Below are 25721 nucleotides of genomic sequence, written 5' to 3' on the forward strand. Positions count from 1 at the left end.
ACTCTGAAATTTAATTAATAAAATTTTTTTTTCAGGCTTTTTTGGCTGAAATTTACTCCTAATAATTTTGTCTGCTTTGTTTCGTCCAGAATAATCCAGCCCCTCCTTGCTGTGACGTTTCTGTGAAGGATCCCGTCTGTGATCCTTTGATCTGCTAAGTCTGGACTTAAAGTCTTGAGAGGGCAACAACAGGTCTGTGGCGTGACCGCCGCGTGTTCTCGCAGCAAGGCGCCGTCCGGGATTAAGCGCCTGCGGACGTGCCGAACGTGTGGCGCGAGGGAATTAGGATGCGGTACTTACGATGACGGGGATGGTGGAGGCTCTGCAGAGGATCTGCTTCACCAGGCGGTATCTGTCGTACAGCGGCTTCATGATTTGCCTCTCGCTCTTGGTCACCTGAAGCAAGAAAAGCATTTATTGTTTAGTAAATCGCAGCAGGAAGAGCACAAAAAACAACATGGAGGCTATTTGCACTATTATAGCTCAAAAAGTCTCAAAAAATATCATTTTAAAAAACTCAAATCAAGTCAATGATACTTTTCACCTTGAAAATTGAAGAAAACCTGAAAGCTTTGAAATGACGATCACTTTGTGTTTAATCTAACAGAGTAGATTTTAATTTAAAAGTGCCACTTTAGTTTTAATTTATTTAATTTACTCTTGAATTATGGTACAGACTGTTTTCTCCTTTTGTTACTTTTTTGTCGCGTATCTTTACATATTTCTCGTATTATTACGACTTTTTTCTCACTTTAACTTTTTTCTTTTCCCTCTCTCCCAGAAGGAGACGAATCGTTTTGGAACTGAACTCTGACCTGTCTGCTGAATGCATCATTTTCTTCTCCACTCCTTGTATAATTTTTTCTGCTTTTCAATTGTTTATAACTCAAAAACCTGGTGAATCTGGTTGATATTTGCGGAGGCGAAGCTGCCGCAGACTCACCGGTCGGCCGTGGATGCTCTCATAATGGAGCAGCGCTTTCTGCAGGGCGACTTTCTCCGCTCCGATCTGATCCCGTGTCATATCCTGCAGCAGGAGAACAGGAGGAACGTCAACGTTTGCTTTAATTTGGACCTCTGGATCTTTTTGTTCAGCAGGTTTTTGTTTTTACCTTGATGTCCTCGGGCCGGTTCACCTCCTGTCTCTTCTCTTGCAGCTTCTTCAGGACGGACTCCAGAGTGCTCTCCACCGGCGGCTTGGGCGCCTTCTCCTGCTGCGGCTTCTTGTCCAGCTGGGAGCCGAAGCTTTTGGGCAGCGTGTTGCTGCGCTGGCGGGTCACCGGCGGGAGGTCTTCCTCCGACTTCATCAGCTTCCGCTCTGCAGAAACACGTCGGGGTAAATCTGTGATTTACAGCGATGCACCGATCCACTTCTTTCACTTCCGATATAGAAAAACATCTGATACGACTTAAATGTTTTTTTTTTTTTTAAACACGGACATAAATGTACTGAATTGTTTTTCCCTTTTAAATGAAATGCTTCCAGTTTGCTTATGATTTTTGGTCTCAATTGAAGAAAGTTGAAACAATATTTTGTCTATTCTCGGAAATAAAAACAGGAACTTGGTCAGCTTTGGTTTGAAAACTCTTCCTGTTTTTAGCCAAATTCTAATACAGCAACTAAAAGCAGATTTGGGAGCACCAACGTTTCACTTTAGAGTAACTAAAGTTACTTTATTTACCGTGAAAGTAGAAGGAAACCTGAATACCTGAAAAGATTATCACTTCGTGCCATCTTGTTTGACAAACATATTTTACAATTTCTTTTTATTTTTACTTTGAATTCAGGTCAACTCTACAAGAAAATATAAGAGTCGGACAAATATTGTTTTACCTTTTACAAAGCTGAAGTCATAATGTTACAAGTAATATGAGAATAAAAACAAGAATAAAGTCGTAATATTAGAAGTAGCAATTTTATAATAACTCCAACACAAAATTAATTGATGACTTTAATATATTCTTCTTGAAAAATTTAGTCCTTATTTTGCTAATATTATGATTATATTCATGTAATTTAATAAAGATTCTCGTTGCCTTGCCCCAATATTCCATTATACACTTTTGAAAATATTTTCTGTCGTTTGTAATTGTTTTTTTAGAAAAGAAAGAACGACAAAATGTGAAAATCGGATCTGGTATGAAAGAAGAGTCTGAGAAAATAGTGCTTGAGTTTCTTTTTTTTTTTTTTGACCTTTTAGCTCTTTCCGTAGTCTGGCCAGTTCGTTGAGCCATCTCAGCACTTCTGGGTTTGCAGCTTTATCACTGTGTGAAGGCTGGAATACAGAAAATAATGAGCTTTTCTAGTGATAATCAGAATGAATCAGGGCTTATTTCATAACAGCTGCTGTAAATACCCTGTATTTCCTGTCGTCTTCAAACTTCTCCTCGAATCTCTGGATCTTCTTCTTGAGAACATGAATCCTCTTAGTGAGCTGGGCGGAGGTCAGCTCCTCTCTCTCGTCGTCGCAGGAGCCGAGGGATGAGCTCCGCCTGCGACTGAAGAGACAAAACGAAACGTTTAACTCAAACTTTTTCTCCTTTTTGCCCCACAGGCAGACAGGAAGAAATAAACGGAAAGAAAGTGGGCGCACCTGATGAAGGAGTGAGCGTTTGGCGGCGAAGGCGGCACTTCGGTGTCGTCCAGGTACTGCTGGCTGTGACCGTAGGCGTAGAATCGGGGCGACACCATGGGGTCGCTGTCCTCCTCCAGCAGCTGGCGGATCAGGCGGCCGCCGGCGTGTGGGGACAGCCGGGCTTCCTCGCGGTCCATGCTCTCCCTTTGCAGCGGGCATGCCAGGATCGGCTCTGAGGAGAAACGACAACAGACTGTTGGCTCAAAACGTGCAGCGCGAAGACAACGAGCTGGAGGTGCAGTTAAAACACGCAGGATCCGATTTAATCTGCACACAGAGGGATCCACGGGTCAATAAAGGCTGAATTTATACCGTTTAATTTGTTTCAAAGTCATAGTGGTGATTTTAAAAAGGTAGAAAATGAATAATTTGGTACTTTCTAAACAAATGCGAAAACAAGAACTTTTAATTCTTTATGCAACTTTACATAAAAAATTAAAAAATGACACCTAATATGTTAATTTCACTTTTAAAACCAACTATTTCAATCACAAAATGGTGAAAAATGATCAGCCTCCCCTTGGTGACCAGCTATGCTAACACACATCATGCATTTTTTATGAATTATTAAATTGTTTACATGACTTTAGGAGAGGAAAACACCAAATTTCACAGAGTTGCATTTGTTGCTGCAAAGCAATTTTCCTCTAAAATAAGAGGAATTAGTTAGACTTTTCAAAATAATAGTAGTATTTTGAACTAAACTCCAAATTTAAATGTAAAACAAAGCTAATTTGAAGCAAAATGTGGATCTTTTCTGAGGGAGTAAAATTCCCCCGACCACAGCAGTAAAGAAAATTTTCCTCTGGGGTTTGATGTTGTTGTGAAAGTGTGGGTAAACCACACCCACCCTGACTCTGCGCAGTCCCCCCGGCTGCTGCCGCCGCTCTGGTAATAATTATGTCTGCAGAGGAACACCCCTGACGATGCCCGAGCTATTAATAAGAGAGCAGATCTCTGCGGGATAATGTCAGGCCGCGATCCCCGCTGGGAGCCTTTGTGATGAGCTTGTGTTTATCCAGTTTCCACAGACAAAAACTTGCATCTGTTCAGGCGTGTGTGCATGAGAAAAAGACAAGACACACAAGCTGGGGAAAATATCAGGCTGTTTGGGAAATGTTAGTGCTGAAGCTGCAGAGACTCGGCGGATACCGTGGAAACGTACCGAACAAACCGAGCGACGCGGGGAATGAAAACAAGCCGACGGTGCGCGGCCGGTTTGCATGTTTTTCTACGCTGGGGGAACATTTGGGCCAAACTGGAGGAGAGTTAGCTCAGATTCCAGCTCCAGAACCCTGCAGGGTTTTGTCCTTTATGGAGCCCCGTAGAGGATTTACGGGGATTTTGTCTTTGGCGTTAGCTTGCCAAGGTTTTGCATTCCCACGCAATGAGTTTGGCGTTCCACTGCAATTTCAGTAGGCAGTTCATGCGCCATCTTTAGCATTAAAAGTGTTTCTGCTACAATACGAAGTTAATTTTACGGCGTTTCCATGAAATTTTGTTTGTGAAAAAGTATCACAAACTTATGTGCCAAACAGGTCAAACATGACTTTTCATTCCTTTTCTAAAATACAAACATGACAGAAACTTTATGTAAGGAGGAAAGAAAAACTATAAGGACTATTTTTGAGTAATTAATGGTTAATAAAGGGCCGTTTCCATATGCAGGCACAAACAGACATGAACATGCAGTTAAAAGAGCGATTTTCAACCAGTTCTCTGCATCAAATAGTTTGAGTAATTTACATTTTGTATTTCCATTTTGGTTTCTACTGCTTCTAAAAGAAACCCAAGCGCTTAAAAAACCCATCCAGTTGTTGTTTGCTAAAAAGTTTATATTTTTAGGAATCTGGAAAATGAGTTGCTTCAAAAACCTCATGGATGCCAAATCACAAGATGTTATATTAATGAAAGTAAAAATTCATTCAAGGACAGATTAATCACAAAATTTCTGAAATTATTTTCTCACAAATGTTCAACTTTTTTGAGATTAATCTCAGAAATTTTCTAGAAAAAAATAAATAAAATTCTGAGCTCCAAAAGTCGAAAATGCTAAACTTTTGGAAATTTTTGAAATTTCTGAGATTAACCTCACATTTTGTGGGGTTTTTTTTTGGCAGAAAAGTACTCCTTTTTAAATTTTTATCTCCACAGCGGCCCTATGGCGGCTCGGGTCGCTCAGCTCATCCAGCGGCGACCCTGCGGCGCGTCAGAGGGTTTTTAAACTCCATCACATCCATGTTTTTCTTTCCAGGCTCCGGTCAGCCCGCCGCTAAGGCTCCATGGCATTTTAAATTAATCCTTTAAATCAACTGAACACTGATGGCTGTGGATTAACTAGATTAATGAAACAAAACACCGGCCTGTGCGCCGCTGCGCCCAGATACTCGGCGGTTATGTTCCGGAGCGCTCAAGCATGTCGCCATGCAGAAGGAAAAGGTCAAGACAGACAGCTGCTTCATTCTCTCCTTTTTAATTACTTTGACATATTAGCCGCTCTGATGCGGACAGGACTTACCGTCGCAACGAGCAGCGTGGAAAACGCTTTTGAAATCGAGGAAACAGGAGGTAGGAAAGGGGGAATCTACAGGAACAGAGACAGAAAGCAGAAGGTGAAGGAGTGAAAGTGAACGCAACTGTGTCACTTCCTGCCAGCAGAGAATATCAGGTCACAGCGGACCGCAGCGGGCGGGGGCAAAGGTCACAGATCCACGTCCACAGGCTTGTTTCTAAGAATAAAGCTCTGGCTTTATTATCTGAATATACGCAACATAAATCCTCATAAGGGCGTCAGTGCTGGAGAATAACTGGAGTCAATCAGTGTGTCTGTGGAAACGAAATATTCTGTGTTCAGCACAAAATGTACCAACAGAACCGAGCCGGACCTGAAAAATACATGGACCGGTTCCTCCAGGGGTACTGACTGGATGGATGGATGGATGAAAGGATGGATGGATGGATGGATGGATGGATGGATGGATGGATGGATGGAAAACAGCAAGACAGGAGGGAAGCAATAAAGTATAATGAACACAGGGCAGGAAAAGGAGGGAAAGAAAGACCAGGTAAAGAGGAAAAGGATGAAGGAAGGATGTAAAGTAGGATGGAAGAAAAAAGATGAGAAACTGAATGAAGGAAAGACAAAAAAAGCTTGGAAGACACCGAAGGAAGGATACAAAAAAGAAAGGAAAGAGGATAACTAAAAGGGAAGGAAGGAAAGACAAATGAAGGATGAAGGACAAAAGGAAAGACGGTTGGAGGCAAGGAAGAAGATAATTTTTCTACATTTTCTTCTTTTTCCATTCTGATTTCCAGGCTGTTTAACTCCACAGCATGAAAATCTGTTCTTTAAGTGATGCGCCCTGCCCCCACATGTTGCTGCCCACCGCTCAGATGAGTGTTTCTCTCACTTACAGCAAAGAAAAAATTTAGCTTTCTGCAAATATTCTGACCTCACCTGAATCTTTTGGGACGATATAACGGTGAATAAAAATGGCGGTCATCTTATACTAACATCACAACTGAATGTTTTCCTATCATGTTCTGCAGCTCTGGAGAGAAACCACATCCGTCCTCCATGTGTGCAGGGAAGGAGGAGGGCTGGCTGCATGGCAACAGCAACCTCTCTCTCTCTTCCTCTCCTTCTCAGAGCGCCAGTATTTTTCCAAATGCAATCTTTGACCACTAGGGGGCTCCACGGGCATGAGGCACGCATGCTGCAGCTGACACGTTTTATTCTGCTGCACAGTTTTCATCACATCAAACAGGAAACTGCGCCGGTTTGGAGCAAAACCGGAACAAAAGAACGGTTTCAGGACAGCGTGTTCTCTGATATGTACTCTGCATGTTTGTTTACTTTCTTCATTCATCTGTGCAAATGCGTGGCACTATGATCAAAAAACAAAACTGGAAAGTTTGGGTGTGTTGCAGGTTCCTCCTATCTAAACAATCAGTAGCACAAGACAAAGTGTGAGTTGTTTCCTTTTTTTGCACAGAGGAGAACAGAGAAACAAGAAATTCAAGATCACTCGGAGGAAATAATGAGGAGGTGTGTGAGTGACGCAACGCTTTACCGGGCCTGTCACAATAGGCAATAACTTATTTAATCGTAAATTAAAACAAAATCAATCATTTCCGTTTGCATTATTTATCGTTTTAATATTTTTCTCTTTCTTTCTACCAAAAACTGGATAATCAAGTAGGCCTTTTTAGAGACTTGAAAAAAAAAAACCCATTTATTTGTTGTTTCTGTTGTTTTTGTTGATTTATTTTGGATATTTAAAATATCTCCCGGTTCCAGAGTTAAATAGTCATTGAATTTCAACTTTATTCATCTTTGAGAATGCATCTTGTTATTTACATGCTGTTACTACTAAATTACTAGAAAATTGTCTCCAGACAACAATATTATCATTTATGTTGCAATAATTATCCTCCAGCAAAAATATTATCGTGAAATGACTACGGGTCACTGCTCCTCTCTGATGCCTTAACTTATATTATTTACACAACACATGAGTAAAAAATAAAATGATCGACTATTCTTCTAAATGCCACCCAATTCTGACTATTTCAATAAGGTCACCACTATCAATCGATTCTGGTTGGAAATTACAGCTGCAGGCGGTTTGCATCACAACTAGCTAAAACCCCCAGAAACAAACAAACAAGAAATGCAATATTAAAGTGTTTAAACCAAATTCAGCTGCAAAATCCTGCAGGAAAGGAGACTGGTCCGAAGCGAACAAGGTGACTGGAGACTTTAAGAGGATTTTTCTTATGATTAATTCAGCAGTGGAGGCGCAGTTGCAGCAGAATGTCTGTGCAAATCCAAATGGACGTCATTAATTAAAGCGTGTTTACATTCGGAAGCAGCGTGTGAGTGAAGAATGAAGCGTGCAGCGCTCACCTCCCCAGCTGCTGTCCTCGGTCAGAGCTGTCAGGTCCAGCCGCGGAACGTCCTCTCTGTCCGGTTCCGAGGCGCGCATCTCCCCGCCTCCGATCCTCCCCGCGTCACAGGCGGCGGGCGACTCCTGGATCTTCATCCTTAACGTCTGAACAACCATGAGAGTAAAAGCAAAGCGTCCTCAATCCAACAACAACAACAACTTGCAGCCTGACGGAGGGGGGGGGGGACTCTTTAAGTTGAGCCTAGACCCGGTGAGGCCCCGCCCTTCAGAGAGGGGCTGGTCCTCGAATCTGATTGGCTGCTGGGGGAAACATGAAAACGTACGCCCGCTGGAGCGTCCCTAGCTCTGATTGGACAGCACTGACTTAGCCCCGCCTTTTATTCGACCCGTTATCTCCTCCTTCGCCGTAATAGTTTTCCTTCGCTCCCACAGGTATGGCAAGCCGAGATGAAATATAACACACGTCAACATAGAAAGCTCATGTTAGATTAAATGTACCTTTTGAAAATAACATTTCAGAAGGTATTAGACACACTTTATTTTATTTTATTATTCTAATGTATTCTACTCAAATTGGCTGTAAGCTGAAAATTATCATTGGCAGAAATTAAGGCTTGAAAACAGTTTTTAAAGTGAAAAGCCATTATAAAACAGTAGTTATCTATCTATCTATCTATCTATCTATCTATCTATCTATCTATCTATCTATCTATCTATCTATCTATCTATCTATCTATCTATCGTTGAGAATAAATAATTCTGTTTTTCTTCTTCACACTATCTAATGTTTTTTATTTAATGATTTACTGAAATAAATGAACGTTTCAAAATTATTCTAATTTATTTGAGTAGGTTCTAGAAGTTTCCAGTAGACAACGAGGGATGCAGTTTTTGTTTACATCTGAAAAGGGCGCGCTTTAATTATATGACACAACAGTTTGCCATATCGGTAGAAGTCGTGGGCTTGTTTGTTTCTGCAGGGAGGGGCGGAGGGACGCTGGGGAGAAAGATGGAGGAGGAGCGAGAGAAGAGGACACGAAAAGGCACAGAGAATGTGATCTGTTACACGTAGGCTGACTGGATGATTTCTGTTTTCCCTCCATAACGCAGCTACCGTGGAAACGCTCTCCTCAAAGCATGAAAACCTCCTCCCTGCATCTGCACGCCTCTCTTATTGTTTTCCACGTTTGCTGCAGAATGCTTTTGAATCTGGAATATTATTTTAGATTGTCTTCAAATCTCAATTTGCTTATTAAAAACAGTAATAATGTGGAGAGGAAACCATATAGTTTTAGTATAAAATCCCTTGTGGTTACAGAAAAGCAGGTCAAAACAAACCAAACCGATTGGTTTACAGGACATGTTTTGGTAATGTTACCCAAATGTTCTGACCCATAATGGCAGAGCAGAATGATTAGCATCAGTAGTTGCTGCGGTATGGGGCACAGGGCCAGAACCAGGCACTTATCACGTCTCCTCAGCTGTTGCATGGGAAATAACTGTGATGTGAATCATACAGCATACAAAGTGGAACTGCAGGCCTTGTGTGAACGTGCAGACTGGGGCAGATTAACTGTATACATTTCCCCCACGTGGTGTTACGGTCAGGATCCCCTCCTTCCTCCTGTACAAGCACAAACTGAACTCGCTCTGTCAACAATCAGTATCGCCTTATCAAAAGACACACCCAGGTAATTTGAATAAACACTGTTCATCTTGTTCCAGCTCACCTGGTGGGAAAAACAGCACTGTGGCTTTTGTACAGGTGGTTATGTTAACAACTATTAAACCCCAAATTACACCAAATTACGCCAAAATCCCTGAGTCAAAAGTCCTGAGGGGCCAAAATTTGCTTTTTCTCCCCAGTTTAAAGCACAAAAATTAATGTGAATTCCTTATCTTCTCCCTGGTAAGATGCATTAAATAAACAATTCAAATTTTAATTGGGAAACTACATGAAAACTTTCATAAAAAATGTTATTTCTAAAAATGTGTCACTTTCAGAGCCGTTAAATCTTGGACGTTTTGCTTCGATGAAACCTGTTTTGTTAAAACACAATCTAACAACACCACTTCTCACTTAAATCAAAGAACATCTGGTAAAGTTTTTCTTTTCCTCTGCCTGATCAAATTGGACCATAACAACCATCAGCCTGGTTAACTATTAGAGATGTTCCTTAGACAACAGCAGGTTTTTTCCATTTTAATGTTAAAAAGAGACTACAGCAGTCAGTTGAGTAAATTTGTATTTTCTGTTAGCATCTTTTGATGCAATTAAATGGATCCCATCACTTTTTGATTGAGTCTAAGATGAATGTCCGGTCAAAAAGGAAACCTTATCAAAACCATTCACACATTCCTTAAACCTGATCATGTTTCACCTGTTGATTAACGGAGCAGTGATCTGTTTAACGACTATTCATCTGTAATTTAATCACTTAGCTGTTGGGTTGGTTGGACTTTACATGTTCAGGTCATACTGTTGTTTTAAAAATGATAATTTCTTCAGTTTTTAAAGCATTCAGCTTCTATGCACCACAAATCTGGAACAAACCTCCAGAAAACAGATGAAACTCTGAGTTCCTTTAAATCTAGATTAAAAACTCTGCTGTTTAGAGTTGCCTTTGAAACCTAATCAGGAAACATTAATCAATAATCTGATGTGCAAAATGTAATGTTGTTGGCTGTGTGTTCTATGACTTTGTATTTTTGTGTTTTTATGATGTAAAGCACTTTGAAATGCTGTGTTGCTGAAAGCTATACAAATAAAATTTGATTGATTGATTCTGTTTACAATATGTTGTTACTTTTTTGTTTTATCTTTTAATGTCAGATGTTCTTTAAAGAGAGTTTCTTCCCAGCAGACACCTGACATTAGTCATTTCTTTATTTTTAGCTTGTTTATGTCCAAACAGGATGTAGTATGAAGTGAGATTAATGTTTAAAAGTTAATCAGCGAGTTTTTTTGTTTTTTTTTAGCAAAGATGGATAATTATTCTTTCATACGCTGAAACTACAACTTGCTGAGTTGCGGTTTGTCTGTTGAGTTTCAAAGTCCATAAAAGGTTTCCTTATTCTTCTTATTATTTCACAGGTATGAAAGTAAGAATGAAATTCAGTTAAATTCAGTTTATGTAAATTAAGCAGGTAGCATAAACAAAATTTTCAATGAAGCCTCTGAGCTTCATTTGATAAATTCAAACAGGGAGTTTGTATCTTGAAAATTTGCCTTTAGAAACATGTTTCTCCATTGAAAACAATGGAAAGTAAAATAATTCACCTATTCCAGTTTTCCAAGGAGAAATAACTAAACAATATTTTAAAATATCATAATTAATATTACAAGTGTAATAATCAATGTGTTACATTATTTTTAGATGCATAGAAAAAATTTATAATTTTTTGTTTCAAATGTAAGATATTAGATCATAATCTAAATTTTTATATTTAATATTTGTGTAAATGTCTTGATGAAGTAAAAAACTGGTTTTTACTTTAGTGTTTGGAGGTTTCAGTCTCAAACTAGACAGCAGAAACAACAGTCAACATTTTGCAAAAGCAACCTGTTTTTTAAAATAATATTTGCAATAGTTGCACTCTTTTTAAAAGAAGTAATTGTTTTTTCTCATTTTGTTGTTATTTTACTGCTTACATGCTTCCTGAATGTTGTTTCTCTCATTTCTCCTCTTTCAGACACTTTGTGTTTTTTTTCTCTCATCACTAACGTTGCATTTTATTCATTGCCTCCATCTTCTTCACACTTATTGGGTTTTCTATTGGACGAATTCAACGGTTAGATGCATTTTAAATCAGATTATCGCATAATGTCCTTACACACAAGCATTAACGCCTTTTATGGCCAGAAAATCTCACCAGTGAGCCGTTTTTCTGTCCTTACAGAAACAAATGACTCATTAAGCAGATAAAAGCTGTGGACTGACGGCTCACTTTTACTTGATTACGTTATCCTGTAAATCCCGTAGACTGATGAATCATTCCACTGATAATAAATAGTAGAAGAAGAGCTGCTGTGAGGGATCAGCGACGTAAACACAAACCGGCCCGATGTGAACTCTGGAGAGAGCCGCCGTGGATTAACTCCAGCGCAGATGTTACAGCTCACATCATCCTGATATAATTTAGATACACACACACACACACTTACACCTGCACACGCCTACACACACCCACCAAACTCCACCATGTGTTCGCCCTCCAGAACCAGCGTTACATCATCACCAGAGATAAAGCTGATGAAGAAAATACAGTTTAAAATGACAGAAGAGAGAGAGAGAGAGAGAGTTTGTGCATGTGTGTGTGTGTGTGTGTGTATGTTGAGGGGATGTATTAGTAAATGATTAAGCTGCGAGTTTACATGTGCAGACTCTACAAACAGAAACGTGGTGAAATTTAACAGGAATTTTGCTGACGTGGCAAAAATAAGAAGCGCTCATTCTTGTCTTGGTATCTTTGAGGGGACCAGCCGTTGACCTGATGCACCCAAACCGCCACCTGACTGCGCCTGCAGACGCTTATCTCATATTCTCACATTTTCATGTTTCATTTTCCTACAGAAACATAGCACACATGCAATGCCTCTCAGAAGTATCATTGCACCTTAAACTTTTCCACATTTTGTCACGTTACAACCACAAATTTGATTGTATTTCACTGGGGGTTAATGTGCATACTTGTAGTGGAAGGAAAACATGGATTTTAAATTGCTTACCAATGAAAAACCTGAAAATTGTGGTTTGCATTTGCATGGAATTTTTAAGTGTCCCGTTTTCATTTTGCAACAAGACATGCAGGCACAGGAAACAGCAGGGAAGAAAATGTCTGGGTTAGATGAGACCAACGTTTAAAGCAGAACTGAAATCAAATCTTGAAATATTGATACTGGGTGAATATTATTTAGTGAAACTCTTCCACAAAACATTCCAGGGTCTCATTACTCTGAGACTAAGACTTAAATAACTTGTTTTTAGTTCTTTGATCATTAAATTCATGACGTTCATTGTGCCTCACCCAGCCACTGAAATAATGCTGAATAATCAATAACAATGCCATCTGGTTGCTTATTATTGGAAATGAAAGAAGAGGCTTGTTTTTGTACACTGAAAAAAGAAAACAGGTGATCAAACTTAAAAAACTGAGTTCATTTATTACAAATAATCAAATTGAGTTCAGGTAGCAGGTTCTCCTAGCAGGAGAGTGATTGACAGCGGTAAGACCCTCCTCCTGGCTCTGATTGGTTGTTTCTGACTGGTGTATTTCTGCAGTTAGGACTGGGAACACCGGGAGAAGGCAAACGAGCGAGATTTTTTCACATATTATCCGTCTTATACTGTCACAATATAAAGATAATTTTAACAAATATGTAAAAAACGATTTTTAAAAAATAAAAATTACATAATGTAACTTTAATAGGGATAGGAAGGCTAGTTAGAGCTGATGAAATAAAACTAAATAAAATTAGGCAAAGCTTTTCAAGACATAATGCATAAAATCCTTATATATCACACTGAAAGTTTGGGTATAACTTGACAAAATATAAAATTGTAGAAGACTTTCAAGTGCATTCACACTAGATTAGTCAAAAACCAGAAATTGTTACCAGAAACCTAAAAAGGCTCCCTAAAATCTGACAAACGGTTTATCAGCATGACTTGCCAGATTTACTTTTTACAGTTTAATACAAAGAGAATCGGAGATAGCCGCACCAGGTTAGAAAAAATGAGAATTAATCTGTAAAGAAATCTGCAAAATAAAAAAAAGCATGAATGAATTTGCCAGTCAGTGTACGTTGCTGAAATAATATCCTCATGACTTTTTGTTTTGACGCGCACGTGAGCAGCGCTGCTATCACTTCCCACTATCGGTTTTCTGGCATTGCAAGTACAACATGTTTGCTGTTGTTCAGGATCAGTTTACTGACATCGATGTAGTGAAACAAAAGCTACACAACAGCTGTTTGTGTGTTTAAAGATTAAGAACTGTTTGTGCAAACGGTGGAAAAAAGGAAGCTTAGGCATCCAAATAACGTCAGTCCACACAATAATTTAAGGCTTCATGCAGATCAAATCCATAATTTTTACATAATCCTACAAACAGTTTAATCTTACTGATGTTGTAGGATGTTACTCTGTATATTTTATTGTTAATTAAAATGTGATAGTGTTTTTGTGACCAGCTAGAAATAATGATGCAAGTAATGAATTAGTTTACTTATGACTTCTACGAGGTCATACAAAATACTTTGAATTAAAGAAAATATACAACTGCAGCATCAGTAAGCAGAAAAAGCCACCCTGATGGGAGCAGATAAATATCACGGCTTGTGTTGAAAATGGGTCATTTATGAGGAGCTGGGAGAGAGGAGGCCCGGCCCTCTGTCAGAGATCCAGATGGCGGCTCGGAGGCAGCGTGTGGGCGTGGTGGTCGAGCTGCTGCCTGACCTGCCGCTAAGATCCATCTGCCTGGAAAAACGACTCACTGAACGAGCCGAGCAGCGCTTGGCTCCGTTCAACGGTGTCAGTCTGGATTAAAACTGGACACAGGCAGATGGAGAAGGTGGCCGCTTAGCTCCTCAGACCCACACGCCTTTGGCAACAACAAACAGCCACTAAAAGGTGACCTACTATGCTTCCTCAAACAGCATAGCATGACTTAGGATAAATCATGTTCATTATATTTTGTGCACAAAATTATTCTTAGATAATGAGATTTTAGTCTAATCAGTTCTTCCAATTTTGAATGGCTGCAAACAGATGCGCAATTATACAACTGTGCATCTTTGAAAAGCAGTAGTAGAGCCTTCTGCACAAGCAACAGGAAAGCAACAAGTTCCTTCGGAGTAGTAAATCAACAATAAAACACTTTTCCTGTAGCCACTGTGCAGCAAATGTAACAATAAAACCAGCTGCATGTGCTGGTTGCTAGGTGATAGGCGGAACTCTTCTGGGGTTGCTAGGGAACAGTGCCTGCATATTTTGGTAGTGGCTATATTTTGGTAATATGTATTGGTACTGCAGATACCGATACATATTATTTTAAGTATATCATAAAATTTCTGACCTTTAGGTATTTTTGTGTTTTGTTTTTTCTTTGAATTATTTTGTGAACACTGAGGACAAAATTTAGTTCATTTGTGTCTTCAAAATACTAACATATAACATATTTAGAAACAGAACAATGTTTGTGAATTGTTTCTAAATAAACAAAGTGCAAAAAATGAAATAGGTTATTCTCATGTCAACAACTTATTCAGCTAGTTCATGTACGTATAATGAAAATGCACGATAATCCCGTGCACTTTATCCTAGGAAAAATAAACATGTATAAGTTGCTTCTGAATACAAGATGAAGTTCCAGCCAAACTATGAAAAAAGTGTGACTTATAGAGAATAAAATATGGTAATCTTCAGATCAGTGTATGTTTATGTACAGCAAAAGAGTTGTAAACTCTTCCTTATGCGCCTTCTGTCTTTCTAAATGCTCTAAATTAATCCGCCGATTATCAAACACATTTTGTTTTTAATATCAACTTCTTGGAAAAAACTCTTGAATCTTCAGAATGACTCTTTCAACCATGTCTTGGATTTTATTCATTCATTGTTTCTGCTTGACTAGTGTTTCTCCACCCTCATCTCCACCCCTTCTCACCTGAACCTCCATGACCCTTTTATTTCTTAAATTGTCACATGTTGATTCTTTGCTGGTTAGATCCTGAGAACGAACTGTACCACACAACATTATTCTGCCTTTTTGGGGACTTTTTGTTATTCGGCTGCACACATTTCTAATTTTTTGAGACCTTCTTTTATTCTACAGTAAATGTTCTTGTCTGTATTACTCGCTGTGCATTTTAAGACACTAGTTTTTACGTTTTCAACAAGAAAGTTGAATAAAGTTAAGAGCAAAAGAACCAACCTGTGAAGCAGATCCAGGCTCGTCTTTCCTTAAAATCTCATTCCTGGAGAGGGCGATAGGAAAACCGTTTCAGCAAAGGTTAAACCTCTGGATGTGAACAATAAACTCCTGTGCACTTTAGCCTAAAAACCTCAGGAAACCCCAGGCAGTAAATACATTCACATGTATCTCTGTTCTTATCAGGTCAAGTGTCAAAGCATCTCATTAGATAAAAACACGGTTGTCATTCTCAGCAGGTAACTTATCAGTGAGAAACCATCACCTGGTTAACAGGTTTGACAAACTGTGTACAAAAGAGTTGAGATTTGGGTTTACCCTTTATGAAGTGGGTCCATGTGGGTTTCTCCAGGTCTTTCACCAAAACATTCTTTAATCTGCAAAAAATTAAACCCATTTCGAACGAAAATTATTTAATCAACAAATCTTATTCATAATTTTGATGCTAACATGGAGCAAATGGTAAAAATCAAGCTAGAACAGTTTCTAAGTCCTTTCTTCCGACCCACCATGTTTATTTTGATAAAACCTGACTTATGATTGTCTGAATGATTGTTAGTCATTGATACTAAGACATGATAAAAAAATAAAAAATAAACACGGTCCGCTGAATTATTCTCTTTGGTTCACAAATTCTGTTGTAAGTATGCCAGGCCAATTGGTGGCGCTGTAACACCGCCACAGAACAATACAAAAAACCCACCAAAATGCGCCATGTTTGTTATAGAGAGACAAATGGAGCTATTTTTAAACCTCATTGTTTAAAAATAGATGCGGCTCGCATGACAACATGGAAACATGAAACTGCGGATTCGAAATTTATAGGCTCTTTTACCCGGGTTCAAAAAGATTGGTTCTGGTCAACCTAAATGACCAAAAATTTTTGTGGACACACCTAAAATTCTCTCAGTATGGACGTGACCTAAAATAGTCCCTAGTTACCAAGAAGAAGCAATGTGAAGAAGGCGAATAAGAAAAAAATAAAACTAATGTTAACCATTTCTTACACTTTTAGGTTCAGTAAAGTTGATACGTCTCACAACAGCCAATATGTTACGGTCGTTTTAAATCAAAACAAACCTAACAGATATAAAAGTATGATTGTTGTATATGCTAAGCTAAAGAAGGAATAACAATATAAATTAGCTAGTATGCATTAATAGTTAAGTATTGAAGTTTATGCTTGTGTGAATTGGTGTTGGAAAACTCTCAGATGCTGTCAAATAAAAAATGCTGATAGATTATTACACTTTGATATATTTAGGGTGACCATATTTTACTTGAGGAAAACCCGGACAAGATGCAGCGTGGGGGTTGGGGGGGGGGTTCTGGTTTCCCCAACAACCCAGAGCGGGGGGGCGGCTCAGGGATTACGTGACACGCAGCGCACGGCTCTGTAATGTGTTTTGAGGCAGTTGACCAAAATCCCGGACGATTTTCAAATTCCCCCCGGACATCTTTTTAGGTCTGAAAAGTAGGACATGTCCGGGAAAAAGAGGACGTCTGGTCACCCTAGATATATTAGCTAAGCATAATAACACTTTTCTTATCTCTACTCTGGAATGTCTTGGCTAACCATGCTATAGGTTCTTGCTGTAAGCATCTCGGTTAGGAAGGCTATGTAGGGAATGTTGCTAGCTAGGCTATCTAGGCTAACTCACTATCTAGTTTTATGAGTTATCTTGACTGTAAACTCAGCAGGCTTTGTTGGAGATCTTGCCTGTAGGGTGTCGTAGTTATAAGCTGTCCATACTCACTTAGGCTAGAAGCTAGCTTGCCAATCCCAGCTTTTTGAACTTTCCCAACTGTCTAGATTTCAAACTATCCTGCTTATCTAGGCCACAAGCTAGCTCACTTATCTCTGCTGCATGTCTATTATGTCTATTTTGGCTATCTAGGTTAAAGCTATCTTGGCTATATAAGCAATTATGTTGGGTTATTTTGGCTACCTACACTATGTGCTATCTCAGCTATATAGTCTATAAGCTATGTTGGCTATCTAGGTTACTTTATACTATCATGGCTATTTTAGTTGTACACCATCTCTGCTATCTTTCCTGTTATGTTTTTTGTTTTATTTAGCTAATCTAGGTTGCAAGCTAGCTTGCCTGTAGGTAAAGTTAAGCCAATGCTATTCATACACTCAGCCAGATTCTGATCATTTATTTTAGTAAATCAATTCACTAAATGGCATCTAGCTAGCTCTTTAGCTAGCTAGCTAGATTTCCCAATGTTTTTTTTGCTGCAGAATCAAAACAAAGTTTAAAAATTATAAAGCTGCTGTTGAGCTTTTGCAACTTTTTACTTAAAACACTGTCATTCTCAAAGAAAGCTGTTCACACCAGCTAACACAGATCATGTCTAACCTAGAACCTGTGGTGCTATCATGTGTCATCTGTGCTGTTATGTAACGTATTAGCATGCAGGGAGAAAAAATAACTGTGATCTGATCGTCTCTTTACTCCTATTCCTTGTGTATGAAGCTAAATAAATCAGTGAGTCAGTCAAACAGCATATCATGCAGTTCAATCGTGAATAATTTTATCTTTGAAATATGCATGTAAATATGTTCGACCGTAAAATGGCCATCGTGTTACTGCTAACATACGGTTCAGAGTCTTTTTATAGCAACTGGCATGATGCTCAGAATTAGAAGATAGTTGACCAAGTGGTGGAACATGATTCAGTGTTGAATAAAGTTAACTGCAGGTTTGTAACGAATTAATTGCATTTGAATTGAAAACCACAAACTGACAAAACAAGCAACATTTTCCATTCAAAAGTTCTTTTTTACGGCTCAATTAAAAAATTGACATACGAGTTCAACAACAAAGATATTTATTATTTTTAATCTGTTATCAGGTCGGTGCTAAGTGCTATTCTATCCATTCAGCTTTCCAGTGTTTCAAGATTCCAATGATTTAACTCTTTAGAAATGTGGACTGCGGGTGCTGTGGTGGCGCAGGACATGATGCGCCACAACCCACATTTGGAGGCCTTAGTCCTTTACATGGCGGTTGCTGGTTCGACTCTGCTTGGTGACCTTTGCCGCATGTCTTCTCCCTTCTCTCATTAAGGTCTTTCACCTCAATGCACTATCAAATAAAGGCCAATAAAACCTTAAAGATGCTTTCTGAGCTTGATTTGCTTCACTGCTAAGCTAACTCTTTGTAGCACAAACTGAACGCAACAATAACCTTTTCCAGCGTCCAATCAGATCGTTTTCTGAAGCAGAAATTAACCCTTAGTGGGCCAAGAGAAGCGGCTTTGTTGTTTGTGGATGTTGCTTGTGCGGCAGATTTAAAGTCTTACCAGAAACATGCAAATGCAAAGGTTCTGCTTGTTTTGTTTGTAGAAGGAAACAAAACTAAGCAATTTATTGATTAATCTATGTAATTAATTAATTGAAATCAACGTGTTCAAGTCCCAGGCTTATGTTAAACAAAAACTTATGTAAGTTGAAGGATCTGCACACTAATGCAGCCATTTTATTTAAATTTTCTTTTTTTGTTTTTTTTGGGAGAAAACATAATTAATTCAAAGATAATACAATTTCCACTTACATGTTAGAAACACGACATAGAATAAAACTTGAATAATTTCCTTTTGTGATACTCTTGAAGTGGATAATGGCTAATTGAGCACTTATCACTCCCTAAATGTGAACTACTTTACCTAGGGGAAAAATGAACAATTAGTAGTGTCTGCTGGATATTACATGATGCTGTGCAGTGGTTGAAAAACCATTAAACAACTTCCTGTCATTTACCAGCTTGCCTCCAGTAATGATTCTCACTAACAAGACCTGACAATTATTTGCTCTGCAGAAAAAAGGATGACAGGGTGAAAGTAAAATGCTTCTTCATTACTGGTGCATTAGTGGAGAACATGACTTGCTCTTGAAACTGTTAAAATAGAACGAAATAATTTGAGCCTCATTATACTGACATTAACATCATTGCGCGGTACCTTCCTATAAGCTCCAAACAGAGACGAGGCGTGACTCACCGCGTGGTCAGGCTGGTTGTCAGTGAGTTGCACCAGAGTCGGGCAGTGTTTGGACTTCCTGGAGGTCCGGGCGGCCCGGCCGCTCTGGCCGCCCTGCGACTCCACGCCGCTGGTCGGCTCCTCCCCGGCGCTCCCTGAACTGCTGCCGCTGCTCGACGGGATGTTCTCCTTGTTGGTGTCGGCTCTGGTGGATGCAGCTCTGCTCCCGGATGGAAAAAAATCAACCCGAAAAGAATTACGACGTTAGACATCTGCCTTCCATCTGACTCCTTCCTGGTTTTTTTTTCAGCTCGATGTCGGATGAAAAACAAACACCAAGGTCATCCTGGTGGCTTACTTATACTCTCTCAAGCAGATAATTTGCTGTGTAGCTTTGTGCTAATTCTATTTACAGTGTATTTAGTCTTAATGACACTTTCTGCTTCACTCCTCTAATCCACATGTCAGCGATCACTCAGACATCAACAAGGATTAGCTTCTTACTGGTGTGATTCCAGTTGTTTTGACTGGATAAAGTCTCTTGCCACACAGAGGAACATTTTATACTGTCCTTCTGCTGGTGAAAACAGACAACAGAACTCCGAGGTCAGTTTTTGTTAATAAAAAATAGAACTAAAGAGTTTTAGGGGACCTACTATGCAAAATTCACGTTTTGCACGTTTTTTATTTTATTTTATTTTTTTACTTTCATTTTGATCTCAACTGCTTCTAATAATAATAATAAAAAACAGTCAGTCGGTTTTTGGCAATAAGTTAAAGTTTTTTTGGTGTCTGGAAAAAGAGCCTTTTCAAAAACCTTTCGTTTGTTAAGTCACGCTGCACCGTTACCTAACAACGGTGCAGCGTTGTTAGGTAACAACGCTGCACCGTTGTTACCTAACGGTGCAGCGTTAGGTAACAACGCTGCACCGTTGTGCAGCGTTGTTACCTAACGCTGCACCCAAGTTGCTTGTCACCTAGCAACTTGGGTTGCTAGGTTGTCACCTAGCAACCCAAGTTGCTAGGTGACAGCAACTTGGGTTGCTGTCACCTAGCAACCCAAGTTGAGCTCTGGCATGTCTCATCATGCTAGTTTTATCGCTGTCTGCACTGTACAATGGCTGCTGGAAAAGACAAGTGTTTTGTTGTTGACTTACCATCCAAAAACCACTTCCTGCCCTCCTGTTGATTGTGCAGGAGGCTCTACTTTTGCTTTTCAGAGATGTACAGTTATATAATTGTGCATTAGTTTTCAGCCTTTTGTGTAAACAACTTATTTGGTTTTAAAGTGACAGAGGACCTAAAACATCTTATTCTGAAATGAACTCAAACTAAAATCTCATTATCTAAGAATGATTTTGTGCAAAGAATGTAATGAAATAGTCCATATACATATCCTAACCCGTACAAGGAAGTAATAAGTAATCATTAAGTATTACGTTAACCTTATTGGGAAAAATTTCTTAATCGCTTGGGATTAAAGTTTGGGATTTTATCTTGTAATGCATTTACTGTTTACTTGAGTTCACTTTTGTTTCGTACTAGTTTTAGATTTTTTTGAATGTTGTAATTCGAGTAAGGGCAGGAATCTTAGATTTCCAAGGAAATAAATAAAAATAATTAAAATTAAAGGAGGCAGCATGAAGGCATTGGATTCAAATCCTGGCCTGGAGTCTCTCTGCATGGAGCTTGCATGTTCTCCAGGTTGTGCAAAGAGAGAGAAAAATATTTAATATGCCTTCAAGGTTTCGTTGTCATGTGGTTACATATTATATAGATGAAATACCAAATTGTTTGGTTATCACATTGACAGAGTATTTATGAGTGGAGATCAGTTTTAGAGAACGTTTGGTGTTTTTTTACATGACGAATTCATGTCCCTAATATAATCTTACTATGGGGGTGAATGAAATAATGAAACTGTTTTTTAGGGAGCTAATGTTGGATTTTTAATGCTAAAAGTGACGAGTCAAACTTCGTTTTGGGCCGCATTAAGATCATGAATGTCCGGAAGGGGCCAGTTGTGGTACAATGTATTAATAAAACTACCAATTAATTATCAATCTGCTAAAATTTCAATTAGTACTTCTTAAAATGTATCAAATTTGAGCATTTTTTCACACCGATGTAGTTTGATCCTATACAAATGCAGATTTTATTTGACTGATACAATAATATTTAAGCATACAAATGTGAGATTAAAGTTTACTTTATTTGCCATCTTAGTATCTAGAAGGCCACATAAACTGTTATGGCTGTCCAGATTTGGCCCACGAGCCTTGAGTTTGACACCAGTGGTGTACAGGCAACAAAAACACAGATTGGATATAATTTTTCTTAAAAAAAAAAAAAAAAAGTCAAAACTACTTATTTGAGTTTACTCATAGCTGTTGAAAATAAATTTAGTTTGACCTGTAAGAATGAAAATACTTTTCCACAGAACTGTACATAAAGCACAGAAGTATATGTTACTGAAATGAAAACTAATTTCATGCTGGAAGGATCAGAGTGGCAGATTGTACCGGTTTCTTTGCCTGAGGCCTTCCGCCTGCTGCTCCCTCTGCTGTCGACGTCTCTGTCGCGCGGTTGGCGTTCTCGTCAGGCTCGAAGGTCGCGAGGTCAAGTCACAAGTCACCGAAAGCTGATTTGTTCCGTCAAAAAGATGCTGCTCCACTGCTGAGCGGATGGTCTGATCCAGAAAACTCCTGGGAAGAAAAAAGAGACGGTTAAAAATGATTACATTTACAGCAATATGTTGGATGTTTTCATTGAATTTATGTGCAAAAGACGACTTACTTCAACACATCTGGTCTGCAGTGGACAGGAGAGAGGTGGTTACTGCAAAGAAAGCAAGTGGGGAGAGTTAATGCTGCAAAAACAAATGGTCACAACAGGTCAGTGAGCAACACTGAACCCTCCCGGAGGCCCGAGTTCGAGCCCTGCGTGATCCAGTGTTAACTTCAGCTCAGCTTAAGGAGGTCCTGTGAGAGCAAGTTTCTATACTCAGGAAAACAAAAACAACCCTGGCACCACCTTCAGAAAATAGTTACACAACACAAACATTAATTAAGTTTTAACAAAAATAATTTAAAGGAAAAACCACCAAAAAACCTTAAGGTAGGAAGTTTGATTACATGTCATACTTAAATAGTAACTATTGGTTTTGGTATTGATATTGGTGATACCAAGTATTGTATTTACTTGGTATTGGATCAATAACAAAAATATAAGAATTGCAAACTCCGAAGAGTTTCTTTCCAACTTTCCAAAGTAGACAGAAAACTACTTTTTGATTTTATCTGATCTCCACTAAACTCAAACATTAGAATTATGTTTATTTTTTGAATTTATTGTTAGATTTTTTTTAGCTCATATATGAAAATGTCAAATATTACGTATATAATTATTAGAAATGGTCCTTAACTTCCTCACTGCCTTAATGTCTGCCTGTCCTGGAGTACATGTCCCTCAACATACAGAGATATGGACAAAAAGCCTCCATAAACAGCGGTGTTGACAGTGATAGCACGGCTTGGCTGGCGGCCATGTCTGCAGCGCCGATAACAGAACAGATAATAATGGAGACAGCGAACAATTGAAGGTTAGTCAGGTGAAGCTCTGCAAAATGACTTCTGGAATATTGAAATCTGTAAACAAAGACAGTGAAGACGATCTAAAGAAACCCGGTGGTCTCATAACCAGATAAGGAACTTCTGAGGCTGTTATCTATGTGCAAATTCAAATGATGAAATACAGTCAATAAAGGTCAGATTCAGACGTAAAAGTTAAAAAAGTTCCTCCAGAGTTAGCGGATTTTACTGATTATGTCAGAGCCAGAACCTTTCCAGGGCAACAACCTTAAAATAGCCGCGACTCAAACTGTAGCAGGTTAAAACAACAGAAAGTGGTTTAATGGATCACCAGTGTTGACTGAAGCCTTGATGTTAACGCCAAGAGATCTGCCAGGCAGAAACGTTTCAGTAATGTGGTCAATCATCTGTAAATCTGACCTCCTCACGTTTTAAAAGTGATGAAATGATTAATAATAAGATCTATTTAAAACAGGAGGCAACAGACGACAAGTGTTAAACCTTAGAGGACATTTGTAGCACCCAGACTGAGCTAGGTGCCAAGATTTAACTCTGACATTATGATCTTTTTTGGCTTCTGAACATTTACAATAAACACATAAGTATTTTTGACTCATCAACCTGCTTATACCTGTAGTGTACTCTCAAATGGAAACATAGTAATATATTCACACTGTATGCAATGGAAGCACTGTAAAAACACAAAATCTTAAGTATTTATAGTCTAAACCAGCTTACCAGTAACTTTTCAAGAAGATTTAGGAAATAATTCCTTAATATTGATGAAAATGTACAAGTTATATTGGATTATTTCACTTATAACAAGACAATTTTCATGTTTTAACTAAAAATAATTCAGCTTCTATGCTCCACAAATCTGGAACAAACTTCCAGAAAACTGCAAAACAGCCGAAACACAAAGTTCCTTTAAATCAAGACGAAACACCCACCTGGTTAGTTGCTTTGGAACCATAATAACTGGAACATTGAACAACATTTTGATGTGTATTTATGATTTTAATGGTAGCATTTGACAGAATCCAATGCTTGTCATCCGTTTTCACAATTGTTGACTTTATGGTGTGTATATGATGGTTTTTTTTTTGTTTTTATGATGTAAAGAAAGAACTATCCTGCAAAAACACAAAATCTTATCAAGTATTTTTGGTCCAGTTTCTAGCAAAAATATTTTAGTGCGTTTGAAATAATACAAAACTAACTTAGCTTGTTTTGAGTCAATAATTCCTTGATATTGATGAAAAAATATATCCCTTAACGGCAGATTATTTCACTTATAACAAGACATTTTCCCCATGTTATAAGTGAAATAATCTGCCAATAGAACTAGAACTTTTTCATCAATATTAAGAAATAATTGACTCAAAACAAGCAGCTATTTCTTGCTGAAAAGTTTCTTCTAAGTTAGTTTTGTTATTGATTCAATACCAAGTGTGATAAGATATTTGCACCAGAAACTAGATCAAAATTACTTGATAAGGTTTTATGTTTTTTGCAGTGTTTGAGCTGCCTTGTTCCTGAAATGTGCTAAATAAACCTGACTTATATTCTTAATTTGTAAATATCCTGATGCCAGAAACTGTGGTATATAAATAGTCGTGGTGAGAATCTCATACTGGAATTGAATTTGAACAACTGTTCGAGCTTAACATGATAGCAGCCAGTAAATCTATGCTTTTTTTATGTGTCTGCTTGTATGGCAGCCAATCTGTTAATGACATTAAAAGCCGAGAGAGACTGCCAGTAAATGTCCGTCCAGTAATTAAATATCATGTTGCAGATATTCTTAAACAGCCCTCAGATTTATGCAGGACACCTGCTGGAGTTTTGGCAAAGCGGCCGTGCCGACAGCACGGACAAACGTTTCCAGCTGACTTAGCTCTGAGCTAACAGAGGGGGAAAGTTTCCTGGTGAGTTAGTAACAGCTGAGTCAGAACCTGCAGGCAGGAGAGGGTGAGTCAGTGCAGCAGAAACGTCACCGACAGGAAAGATGTGACCCGAGTCACGGACTCTCTTTACAAAAAGGTCAGTTTACTACCTAATTAACTATGACAAAATATTAGAGAAAAAAATTCTCCTTTTTCCTTAAAATATAAATAAAAATGTGAGTATGCAAAGCTTTAAATCTCTTTCCTTGTTTCCTTAAAATAAAATAAAGTAATAGAATAGAATATAAGAATATATAACAGAAAATGACAAATTACTAAACACTGATTAAATAAATTTAACAACAGGATTAGTAATAAATATAAATATTAAAACTTAAATAATATAAAATCTTAATAATAACAAATATATTAATACAACAATGATAAATTAATCAACCATGATTTTCTTAAAGTCCCCTACAAAAATATTCAAGAAAATTAAACAGAATTATAAAATTAATATAAAGAAAAATAATAATATTAACTTTCATATAGTGATAATAAAATGTGTTAAAATAAAAACTAACTATTGTATAATAAGTTAGGTATTAATATAGATCAAATTAATATTGGAATTGATTAAATAATTTAAAATTAATGATAAGAACATAATAAAAATACTGGTGATTAAATCAGTATAAATAAAGTAAAACTAGTAATTTCAGCATCATAACAATGAAAGTTAAGCTAAATATGTAACAATTTGACCTGATCATTGCATCA

The 25721-nt window shown here is 38.2% G+C and overlaps 1 protein-coding gene across 6 annotated transcripts in view; it reads right to left on the bottom strand.

The window, feature by feature from the left end:
* Nucleotides 1–25721, bottom strand: part of fam13a (family with sequence similarity 13 member A) — a 66916-nt gene that overhangs the window by 3611 nt on the left and 37584 nt on the right. For 4 of the 6 annotated variants that reach the window (XM_032562921.1, XM_032562918.1, XM_032562919.1 and 1 more), the window contains 13 exons: nucleotides 22259–22300; nucleotides 21985–22167; nucleotides 19484–19682; nucleotides 15794–15852; nucleotides 15479–15521; nucleotides 7546–7690; nucleotides 5155–5220; nucleotides 2595–2808; nucleotides 2358–2499; nucleotides 2195–2276; nucleotides 1113–1318; nucleotides 944–1027; nucleotides 301–396 (listed from right to left, as the gene is read on the bottom strand). In XM_032562921.1, the coding sequence (XP_032418812.1) occupies nucleotides 301–396; nucleotides 944–1027; nucleotides 1113–1318; nucleotides 2195–2276; nucleotides 2358–2499; nucleotides 2595–2808; nucleotides 5155–5220; nucleotides 7546–7690; nucleotides 15479–15521; nucleotides 15794–15852; nucleotides 19484–19682; nucleotides 21985–22167; nucleotides 22259–22300 (1561 nt within the window). The remainder of the gene's footprint in view (nucleotides 1–300; nucleotides 397–943; nucleotides 1028–1112; nucleotides 1319–2194; nucleotides 2277–2357; nucleotides 2500–2594; nucleotides 2809–5154; nucleotides 5221–7545; nucleotides 7691–15478; nucleotides 15522–15793; nucleotides 15853–19483; nucleotides 19683–21984; nucleotides 22168–22258; nucleotides 22301–25721) is intronic. The other 2 variants (XM_032562922.1, XM_032562920.1) reach the window with 1 other exon arrangement.

This window comes from Xiphophorus hellerii, chromosome 5, assembly GCF_003331165.1.
Source record: "Xiphophorus hellerii strain 12219 chromosome 5, Xiphophorus_hellerii-4.1, whole genome shotgun sequence".
In the NCBI taxonomy this organism is placed as follows: domain Eukaryota; kingdom Metazoa; phylum Chordata; class Actinopteri; order Cyprinodontiformes; family Poeciliidae; genus Xiphophorus; species Xiphophorus hellerii.